General features: G+C 37.1%; 1 protein-coding gene across 1 annotated transcript in view; it reads right to left on the reverse strand.

The window, feature by feature from the left end:
• Positions 1 to 12,460, reverse strand: part of CORIN (corin, serine peptidase) — a 222,651-nt gene that overhangs the window by 200,355 nt on the left and 9,836 nt on the right. The window contains exon 2 of the mRNA XM_032632658.1: positions 9,167 to 9,367. Within this exon, the coding sequence (XP_032488549.1) occupies positions 9,167 to 9,367 (201 nt within the window). The remainder of the gene's footprint in view (positions 1 to 9,166; positions 9,368 to 12,460) is intronic.

The raw sequence follows: 12,460 nt of genomic DNA on the forward strand, positions 1-12,460 counted from the left end.
CTCCATACCTACATTCAAATTTCCTTTCTCTCTCTCCCAAGAATTATGCAGATCTTTATTAGAATGCTACCATGCCAACCAGATAAACAGGCAACAATCATTTAAATGCTTCACTTGTTCTTGCTTAGATATTGATATTAGCCAGAGCCCACGTCTGAATCTCATAACTGTTCTTTAAGCCGAAAGAATATGATTTAGCATATAGAGAGGGCAACCAACTATACTTGAACCTTGGAGTCTAACACTGGTGGCCAGCAGAGCACATAAGGGGTGGTGTCCAGGGTCATGACTACAGTAAATTTTGGAGTAGCAAATTCCTAATGAAGTAGTTTAGGCAGTCCTCAGACTCTCCCAGTTACCAAAAAGAAAACAAAAGAAAAAAAAAAAACCACCCAGTTCCTCTAAAGCATGTGTCCTTAATTATAATCCAAAGACCTCCATGGGCTTATACATAAAATTTTTGCTGTCAATCCCACTCCTGGGCATATATCCAGAAAAGATGAACGCTCTAATTCAAAAGATATATGCACCCCAATGTTCATAGCAACATTATCTACAATAGCCAAGATATGGAAGCAACCTAAGTGTCCATTTACAGATGAGTGAATAAAGAAGATGCGGTGTATATATATGTGTGTATATATACATATATATAAGTATATATACATATACATACAATGGAATATTACTCAGACATGAAAAAAATGAAATAATGTCATTTGCAGCAACATGGATGGACCTAGAGATTATCATACTAAGTGAAGTAAGTCAGAGAAAGACAACAGTATATGATATCACTTATATCTGGAATCTAAAAAAAAGTACAAATGAACTTAATTACAAAACAGACTCACAGACATAGAAAAGAAGCTTATGGTTACCAAAGGAGAAGAGGTGGGGGGGATAAATTGGGAGTATAGGATTAACAGATGCACACTACCATATATAAAATAGATAAACAACAAGAATTTACTGTATAGCACAAGGAACTATATTCAATATCTTATAATAAATTATAGTGGAAAAGAATTAAAAATAATATATATATGCATATATATATGTATATATAACTAAATCACTTTGCTGTATACCTGAAACTAACACAATATTGTAAATCAACTATACTTCAATTAAAAGAAAATTGCTGGGTTTCCCTGGTGGCGCAGCGGTTGAGAGTCCGCCTGCCGATGCAGGGGACACGGGTTCGTGCCCCGGTCCGGGAAGATCCCACATGCCGCAGAGCGGCTGGGCCCGTGAGCCATGGCCGCTGAGCCTGCGCGTCCGGAGCCTGTGCTCCGCAACGGGAGACACCACAACAGTGAGAGGCCCGCGTACAGCAAAAATAAAAAAAAAATTTAAAAAAAATTGCTGTCTATGAAGAAATTGGATTGGATGGGAGAAAAATAGCATCTCTATTTCCATTAACCTCCAGTTGAAATTTAGCATACTTAAATGCTTATCAATGTAGGCAACAATCAGAAAAACTATTTAGAAATCATAGCTATTTTCGTATCAACAGAGTTATTACAGACATTTCAAAATATTATGTATGCTCATCCATATTATAAAATTACAGGTATTGACATAGGCTGATATCATTATTTAATACGTTAATAAATAAATACATGTATTACTATATCATGAATTTATACTTCCAATATTTTGATAACTAGATTTTAATAAAATTGCCTTTTTGATTCTGTGCAATGTGTTTTAAGCACCAAAACGTTATTCTGAGAAGGCATCTATAAGCTTTACCAGTTTGTCAAAGCAGTACTTGGCACAAAAAAGCTAAGAAGCTCTGCTATAGAGCATCACTGTTTTTCCTGAGGATGTGACAAAAACAGCTAGAACTCAGGTACCCTAAAGCAGTATTTCACAAGTTGAAGAATCAATCGTACAGGCTTTTTCACAGGAAGAAATTATGCAGGTATACATAAAATTAAACATAAACCCCTTTATACCTATAGGTCTAACATACAATGAAATCAATATGTGTAAATTAAACATAAATGAAACTACAAAACTAATAAGATTTAAATTAACTACATTAATGAATTAATATTAACAGTGTTCTGCTAAGACACCATGAATATGGTGCTAACTCCTGAAGCACAAGTTCTCCTGTATTTAGGAAGCTTATGCTACCATGTATCCCCGCTGAGTAAATCTGTTTTTCTCTATTTTAACTGCCACAAAGGCATCCTTTGTACAACATGCCAGTACATACTTTAGTTCTGCAATTGAGAAGACTACCAAATCTGCCTCTGTTCCTTTCTCGATGGCTAGCAAATGTCTAAGAAATACAGCTTAGCAGCAACTTTATCAAAAATAGAAACACAAATACAGTCACCAAAATTTTATCTCAGTACTTGTTATAAGATGGTTATCCAGGTTATCAAGAGTAGGTGTGCATTATTTTTTATTACCATTGAAATGAAAGCATACATTTAAGAAGTTCTTATAAAGAATTCTTGGGTCTCCCAGAAAAAATCTGAGGTCCCTCAGCCCCCAGATGAAGAAATACTGTCCAAAAAACAACAGAGGAATGATGTCATTCACACATATAAGCACAGATTTCCCCCTCCAAATCACACAATAATCTGTAGTCAGTAATGCAGAGAGGCGGGCACATGAATCTGAGAACAGCATAACTGACTTACGAAGAATATAATTAAGACATCCAGGATTCCACTCTGGACAGGATTAGAAAATGTCAGGGAAAAAGGAGAAGGGACTTTATCTGATTTCAGATGTCTAATGAGAGCCCCTCTCCCCATATTCCATCCTTGGATAGTTTCCTGATGAATAGTAACCCAAGTAAAATTTCAGGACTTGCTCTGATCCTCTTAGCTTCGTATTCTTGCAGAACTCACTTACAAGCTAATAGAAATACTGTGTTAAAAGCAGAAAACTAGGAAGAAAGAATAATCTTAAGGTTTCTGATTGGTATACAAGCTTTCTACATGCAGCAAGTTCGGAGTATGTGTTCAGGGCATTTTGGTACAGTTATCAGTGCTAATAAATCACTGCTATTTAGACAGTTTCACTGTCAATCCAAGTCAGTTTATCTTCAGGGACTGTATAGTTCATTGAGGAAAAAAAAATAAATACAAGGTGAAGAATTGTTAGAAATTGTTGAAATAAATTATGGTATAATGAGAGTATGGAATGCTATTTAATCACTGTAATAATGAATTAGAGCTAAATCACTGTCTTAGAGATACTTACATGAAGTATTCTTGAGTGAGAAAAACATTATGTAGAAAACTGTACGTAATAAATGTGATCTCATTTTTTGAAAAACAAAAACGACAAAAACACCTCTATGTGTATGTCATTCTGTATACAAGTTTGTGTATATATGTTTATATATGATTTATGAGCATGGAGAAAACTGTAAAATCATACACACCAGATTGCTAAGATGGGTTAACTGTGGGCAGAAATAAGGTAATATGATGCAAAAGGAAGAAGAATTGAAGTGATTTATGCAAAAAAAGGAGATAAAGTCTTCCGTTTTAAAATAATATATATAATGTGATCATATTTATTCATTACAGAAAGAAGAAAAACCAATTCCCAATGTTGGAGGAAATGAAAAAGAAGCAGTAGAGTAGATAAGGAAGGTAAAACTGATTGAGGGGTAGGAAATACTTCCAGAATGGCACGGTAAGACCCTCCAAAGATCTGTTCCTCCATAGAAATAGTAAAAACACTGGGAAAAAAATATCAAAATCAGATTTTTCAGAACTTTGGAATTTAACCAAAGGCTTGCAGCAGAGGAACATTTGTTCAAGAAAAATGGCTGAATCACAGCGAGAACTATGAGCTTTGTAGCGGTTTTTGTTTTCGTTTCTGGGTTTTATTTTGGCTGTGTTGGGTATTCGTTGCTGTGCGCGGGCTTTCTCTAGTTGTGGTGAGCGGGGACTACTTTTCGTTGCAGTGCACGAGCTTCTCATTGCTGTGGCTTCTCTTGTTGCGGAGCACAGGCTCTAGGCTCGTGGGCTCAGCAGCTGTGGCTCGTGGGCTCTAGAGTGAAGGCTCAGTAGTTGTGGTGCACGGGGCTTAGCTGCTCCACAGCATGTGGGATCTTCCTGGACCAGGGATAGAACCCGTGTCCCCTGCATTGGCAGGCAGATTCTTAACCACTGCGCCACCACCAGGGAAGTCCCGCTTTGTAACATTTTTAACTTGCCATATTCCCATCACCCTCTCCTCAGTTCTACAGGAGCCTTGAAAACCAATGAGCTTGCAACCATGGTATCTATAAAAACCAGCAACCTAGGGGGAAGAATGGGTCTGAAGCTCCCCAAAAAGCCACCCGCAGAGAATTATCACCATTCAACTTGTCTAGAAGCTCCCCGGAAAGGATCCATTCTCAGTACTTGTCTTTACTTGATCTGACTCAGAGCTTTCTCTTTGCAAAAAGTTCTATCCCCAGGGTACGTGTGGAAAACAATCTGTGGCAATTGTTTAACATCACAGCTACCTGAGGCAAGGATACCTGTTGTAAATAAGAGGCTGACCAAAACACTTAAAAGGAAGAACTAGGGAATGAGATGTCTGAAGAGGCCTTTGGAAAGCTCTGACATATTCCCTGGGATACTAGAAGGCCAGGGCTGTGCCTATATCCAAGAAAAATATGAAAAGCCAGTCACAAAAGCCACACATTTATTGTATGATGCCCTTTATATGAAATGTTCAGAATAGGCAAATCTACAGAGACTGAAAGTAGATTAGTCTTGGACACAGGCTGAGGGAGAGGGGAAATGAGGAATAATGGATATAGCATTTCTTTTTGCAGTGATGAAAATGTTCTAAAATTAGATAGTGGTGATAGTTGACAACTCTGTGAATACATTTTAAAAATACTGAATTGTATGTATTAGAGGTCAAATTTAATGGTACGTGGATTATACCTCAAAAAGCTTTCTGTAAGTGAATGAGAGGTGTGATGTGTTTTCATCTGATATAGAAGATTTAGGAGCTGGTCATCGAAGAGCACAATGAGAGAACAAAACACTTTACGCTTTCAGCACATTAGCCCACTCTCATGTCACTTTAATTCCTGATTAGAGTTTCTAGGCTATTTTATTTTGTGCCATATTATTTTTAACCCAAAAGCTCTTGGTTGGTCAAAGAGTTTTTCCCTCTCCTTAAAATCCAATTTATGCTTAAATATTTATAAAATATATAAGAAGAAAAGATGAAAATAAAAATCTAAACACAGAATGCAACCTAGGAAAATCCCTTGCTGAGATACAGCATGAAAGCTAACTATGGGCCTTTTTCCTTTCCATATTACAACTGGTTTTCAAAATGTAACTAATGAAACTCCAGATGTAACGGATGTCACATAAAGCCTATTTCACATTTACAAAGCTCTGCCACACAGTGTAACCTAGGAGGCATCTGGCTAAAACTTTACAAACTGCAGTATTCTTTGCTTTGGCATGATATTAAGGACCCCCAAAAGGAAGTGTCTTAAGGAAAGGCTATTTCCTGGTACTTTTTGCCAGGAGTTCTCCCCTTCGTTTTCTACCCAGGATATTGAGAAGGACAGAATGTCTCGCCACTGTATTTTTGGACTAGAGTGGACTCAAAAAGCTTTTACATATGCCAGAAATTTAGAATGACACTTTAATTAGAGAATAATATTTTTTTAAAAAAGGAATAAAAGTAAATTCTCTGCTAGGTGTTAGTAGAGAAATAAGCATTAAATTATACTTTAAGTAAAATTGGTTAAATAAATACCAAGTGAGAAGTGTGATTTGGCATCACCAATAAGAAGAGGTCAGATATTAAATTTTTGAAATGACTGTAGTTCATTTATTTATTCATTCAACAAATATTTTGTTGAGCACTGGCTATAAAGCAGTAAACAAAATACATGACTCTCCTGGAGCTTAAAATTTGCTCAGAAATGCTCCTGCTACTGAAAAGAAAGCAATGAAATTAAATAAGGAAGCATGAAATACTTGAAAGAACGCTGGTCTAGGAGTCCCAAGACCTGAATCCCAATTCCATGGCTACCAATTAGTAAATAAGTGACACCGGATACATCAACTTAATTTCCCTAAGCCTCAATTTCATACCTTGAAAAATGGCCTGTATACCTGTCCTGCATACCTTGTCAGCTAATTATAAGGGCCACAGAGAGATAAACAACAAGGTCTTACTGTGTAGCACAGGGAACTATATTCAATATCCTGTGATAAACCATAATGGAAAAGAATATGAAAAAGAATATATATGTATGTATAACTGAATCACTTTGCCGTACAGAAGAAATTAACACTGCACTGTAAATCAACTATACTTCAATAAAATTAAAAAAATAATAATAAGGACCACAAAGAAAATATTCAAACTTGCCCTGAAAACTATCGAAAGCTCTATACTCACAGACTAGCAGTATTACTGAAGTGTATGAAAAACTATCAAATCCCTAACAATAAATAATTTTAGTTATTATAGACAGTCTATTGAGGGTCTATGTGGTGAGACGGTAAAGCCCAACGCTAACTGTCAAGTACATTAACAAGACAGAATGACACATTTTCAAAGGTTTTGACCTTTCTACATTTAATCATTCTAATTTCACCTGGGTTTCCTTTACATGTCAAATTACGTTCATATTCTCAAGCAATGTTCCACCCATAGGAAGAGAAAATGAGTCAAACAGACTCCCATCAAACTTCCAAACTGAGCAGCAAGGACCATATGTTTCTTTACTCTTCAGGGTATGTGTTTGTCACCTCTATTTGAATCTTAACAAATGACAGAACTTTCAAAATAGAGACAAATCCACCTTGTAAAAGAAAATAACAATTGCTGTAATTGCAACCACATTAACTGGACTGAGTTTTTGCTTAAATTACTTCTGCCCTTTTGTTGAAAAACACTGCCCTAAGAATAATGAAGTGCTTGTTATAAAGCAGAAACTAACACACCATTGTAAAGCAATTATACTCCAATAAAGATGTAAAAAAAAAAAAAAAAAAGAATGAAGTGTTTAAGACATGACTGAAATATTAAAAACTTCAAAATTAAACCCTTGAGGAAAACAAATTTTACTTAGCATAATTTGGGTTTGTAGTATTACCGTCAGGTAATGAATATGAATCCGTATAAATCGCTGGTGAACTCTTAAGCATAAGAAACAGTTAATATCTATCAGTGCTCCATGAAACAATGGAAGCCAAACATTCTGACTCTTTGAGGCTAGAGAGATAGAATAATCCTGCGTTTCTTCAGATACTGGCAAACATACTATGATAGTTTAAGAGTCAGCTTAATCCTTCCCTTCCTGGCTCAGAATGAAAATAAATATTCTGTCCTAGACCTAAGATGTGATTTCCCTTTGGAGGTTTTCAGGAAGGAGGGAGCAACAAACAAGAAAGTGATCAGGGATGAATGGGTTTTGGGTAATTTTCAATCACATAACCTTGTTTTAGGAAGTAGAAAGTAAGACTCAAGACAACTGCAGAGAAAGCTCTTAACAGTGACTGTGCTCTGATTATGATTTATCAGTACTGACTAGGTAACTTTCCACACTAATCCACTCCCACTAGCATTCTGGAAGGTTAGTAACTTTACTAAAAAAAATTGGAGGGGTATTGAGGGATAGAGTCACATTCCAGAGCATATCATCTGTTGCCATCTAACTGGACCCATCTCCACACTTTCTGTCTTCTCTCTCTCTCTGCAAGCACTTTTTCTGGAATGACTGACAAATGCCTCCATTTGTCCTCAAATAGAAGTTTTGGCCATGCCATTTTCCTCAAGGTGTGATTATCTGTCAGTCACCAACAAGTAAAATAAATTGCCCGGCCAATAAAACCAGGAAATGAGAGAGAACACACAGACACCTCGAAAGCAAATGAAGGGATAGCTCCTGTCAAATCCCTTGGCATTTGATTATAGAACTGCGTGCCTGGTCTTCTCACTTCTCACTGTAAGCATCTCATTGCAAACATTTTCACCACATAACTAATTGACTGTAAGGCAATTCTGCAATGAAAGGTAAACTACCTGGTTGACAGTTTGGTTTCAACGGGTTGAAATGTGTTATCATTTCTTCCACTTAGAGACGTTATTGATGGCTTTATTGAGCTGACAGAAGACGATTTGCTTTGTGTTGGTTTCTTATCTTGAAACACTGCACTGGAGGAGAAAGAGGCTGAGGGCCTCAGAGGCGCAGAGTTGAACCTACATTTCCCATAGAACTTTGGAAAGTCTATCAATGGACGTGTGACAGTATGCGAGGAACAAACACCAGTGGAGAAGGCTTTCACAGTGCAACACAGAACTCAGTTACAAATATGCATCCTAGTATTTGGAAACTGATACCTCTCTTAACAAAGGAACAAATTTTAGCAAAAAAGAAAAAGCGCAATGCTGAACGAGGAGACAAATCAACAAGCCAAAAAAAAAAGTGTATAAAAATACTATAAACAGAAGACTTGGAAGACAAGGTACAACTCACAAAATAAAATCAGTTATTTGTGCAGTGTCACCATGAATCTACACACATTTCAAACATATTCAAAAATTTTGTATTTAGCAATGTCTTTTTAATTGTTATTCATTTCTCACATTTCATTATGTCTTTTTAAATGTCCCTCTTTCATTTTTCATTTTATATCTTTCATGGTAAAATTGCCTTACAACCAATTAATTATGAGGCAGAAATGCTTACAGCAAAGATCTCTAAGGCAAAGATGCTTACAGCGAAATTACCTCGAAGAACCACAGAATTAGGACACCTGCCACAAGGCACCAATAACAAAATAAGTAACTTAGTTTACTTATTAACTTAACAATCTCAAAATAAGTAACTTAAAACTTAAAAAACAGAACCACCGTAAAATCGACACTGTCATACTGGGGCAAGCAGCATAAATTTTTATGTCTCAGAAACACTGAATGGCATTGGTACCTTTTTATTTCTTACTCCAGTCCCTATCTGGATGGCTGAGCTGAGGGCATTTCATGTTTAGGAACAGAGCACTTGGCTATGCTTGCTAGATAAGGGAGCAGAGCTTTTCCTGTGTGACCAGTAAGTGATTGTGATTAAGAGCATCAGTTGCCACACTTAAAAATCTACCTGTGGGTTCCACAGACATTAAAGGGCCCAGCTACTTAGTACCTTCAGACTTACTTGTGCTCCTGTGATTTAGGTCCCCTGGGAGAGAAGCATCCATAGTCCAGGCTGGAATGTGTTGGGTGGGATTGGCAGTAGATGTCCCGGTGCTCTCGTTATGAGTTGTACTTGGAAGAATAACATCATACACGTGGACTTCACCATCAGTGACCAAAGGTTCACTCCCGTTTGATTTAAAATAGGCTTTTTTTAATGTTCCTGAAAGACCAAAAAAAGATATTTTAAAACATTACTAGAAGTATTTATCTTACTTTATTTTATTTTAATTTTACTTTTTAAAAAAATTAATATATTTATTTATTTATTTTTGGCTGAGTTGGGTCTTCGTTTCTGTACGAGGGCTTTCTCTAATTGCGGCAAGCGGGGTCCACTCTTCATCGTGGTGCGTGGGCCTCTCACTATCTCAGCCGCTCTTGTTGCGGAGCACAGGCTCCAGACGCGCAGGCTCAGTAGTTGTGGCTCACGGGCCCAGCTGCTCCGTGACATGTGGGATCTTCCCGGACCAGGGCTCGAACCCGTATCCCCTGCATTGGCAGGCGTATTCTCAACCACTGCGCCACCAGGGAAGCCCCTTATTTTATTTTTATTTATTATTTTTGGCTGCACTGCATGGCTTGCAGGATCTTAGTTCCCCAACCAGGGATCAAACCCGTGCCCCCTGCAGTAAGGGTGCGGAGTCCTAACCACTGGACTGCTAGAGAATTGTCTAGAAATATTTATTTTAAAAAACGTATTAGGGAAACTCTAGAGCTGCTTTCCCAGGCAAACGCAAAGAGAAAATGATGGCCAGCAAGACCACCCACTTCTCGAGACAACCAGTAGTTTCTCTTCTGTCGTAGATCACATAACCCTGTGAGGTGGCTACTGCTTCTCAAGAGCTAAAGGTTTAGAAATTGAGTCTCCCATCCAGGTTTCCTAGTGCCCTCACCTGGGACTCACCACAAATAAAATGTGGCAAATCTTACAGTGTTTCCTTCCTGCTTTCTCAGTGTCTCAATTTCACACATCATTTTAGGCTCCTCAGTACCCAGGACACAAGCTCTCCCTATCTTTCTACCTGCCACAAAGGACAACAGTGCTAGCTTACCTGCGGCCTTCTATTTCTCCACACTTGGCACTAAATTTCAGTGAACTACACACAACAGATAATAAAAATAATAGGGCTCAAATATTTCCCAACACTCGTAGAAACCACCCCCCCACAAAAAAGTAAAACTCCAATTCCAGCAAAACTAAAAGAAGAAACTATATTATCTTCATCTTCGACCAGAAACTATAAATTTGATTATAAGAAACAGGCATTATACTAAGATTATCAACTGGTCACTTCCTCAAGGTATTTATTCATGGACAAAATAAAGAGTCCAACCTAAGACTATTGGGAATCCCCTAGCTTTAGCTTTAGGCAGAAAATCTGGAAACTTTGAAAGAGATCATGTATTTTTAACTCAGTCAAAATAGACAACAGAGTGTTTCCAGAATATAGCACTCTGGTTGAGTATGCCACGAAAATAAATGAATGTGATATTGATCCATTATAGAAATACCCAAGGGAGACTTTTTTTTCCCTAAAAGCATTTACAGTGAATGCTCTACTTGGCTCTCACTTTTCCCAGCAGCCCATGGACCATTAAAAAAAAAAAAAAGAAATATAAATAAAATGTTTAATATTAGTCTACAGAAAAAATTTCTCTCCATGTGCTTGACACTTGGAAAACATTAACTACAAATCAAAATAGAAAAGCAGCTGTTTTCTAGCTAACTAAGGTCAACAGGATTCTAAGTAAAACGGTGGAGTGTAAAAGCTAAATCATGACCATGTAGTGCAGGTAACACACTCCCCAAACTGTGCAATTATGAATAAATATTAAATGCAGTAGGTGAAATGAAAGACTTCATTTAATTGTTTATGATTTTCAAAATGATTTAGAATTGATCCTAGATCAAGATAAATGTATGTGATAGATTTGTTCTCTATATAATGTGTATTTTATTCATACAGAAAAATTTACTAATTAGATATAATTTTATTTTTCACTTATTAGTTGCTCTCTTCTTTGCTAATTTTGGCATAGAGATTTTGCACATAACGTGTTATTTCCACTAACATAGCTATAATGAATGTATAAGACCCATAAAATCAATTTACTTATCACACTGACCCTATAAGTCAGCATCCAGCTCTATCAACACACTTTGAGCAAATGCCAACTCCTCAGTTATATCCCTGTGTAATTCACTTAAAGGGAGTTCCTTATCGTATGAAATATTTCAACAGTTGTTCTTAACATTTTGTTTGTAATGACTAGCCTTATTAATAATCTTTCCTTTAACTTTTTCACCTAACCATAGGGGTGAAAGTGCTAATAATATCTGTTTACTCTGAAATATTCTTTAAACACCAACTTTTTCAGGAAACACTGCCTTGAAAAACAACTTCCTTAAAAAAAAAAAGCAGTTTCCTTGCTCTTAAACTCTCCATATCAAAGCAAGTTGGCAGAATAGAAAGATAACACATGATATACGGTAGTTGCTGCAGCTAATGTCCCTCAACTATATTTTTGAGAGAAAGACAAAGACGACAAGCCTAAAGGACCTGTCTTTAAAAGCCTAAACTGACTAGACCATTTGTTTTCAAGCATCTCTGGAAACTAACCTACTCTCAACTCACAGTTGGTCCTCTATTATGCATTTTTTAAAAGCACAAAAGACAGAATTCAGTAAGACTAAATACTGTTAAGCTACATCACGATGAGCTACAAAAATGCTGAGAGATATCAGCCCAAAGTAGAGTGTTCATTCTTTCAGTGTTGCCCCATCCTTTTCCACATTCCTATTTTAACAGTGCTGTGGTTAAAAGTACAGATTCTACAGCCTGACCACCTGGGTTTAAATCCCATCACTACTTACTAGCCCTGAAACTTTGGGCAAACTCTCAACTGCCATAAAATAAGGAAAATCAAAGTACCTCCCCTTATTGGGCCAGCCATTAGGATCAAATTAGTCAATACATACATAAACACTTGGAACAGTTCCTGGCATACAGTAAGTTCTCAATAACTGTTAGTCATTACTACACAGTAATAGTAATGAAAGTAAAATTGTCTTCCTTAGGGCTACTAAGGTACTTTTATATTTTATTTTTATTTTCGGCTGCACTGGGTCTTCGTTGCTGCGCATGGGCTTTCTCTAGTTGCGGTGAGCGGGAGGCTACTCTTTGTTTCAACGCGCAGGCTTCTCACTGCGGGGGCTTCTCTTGTTGCGGAGCACGGGCTCTAGAGCGCAGGCTCA

This window comes from Phocoena sinus, chromosome 5 (genome assembly GCF_008692025.1).
Source record: "Phocoena sinus isolate mPhoSin1 chromosome 5, mPhoSin1.pri, whole genome shotgun sequence".
NCBI lineage: Eukaryota > Metazoa > Chordata > Mammalia > Artiodactyla > Phocoenidae > Phocoena > Phocoena sinus.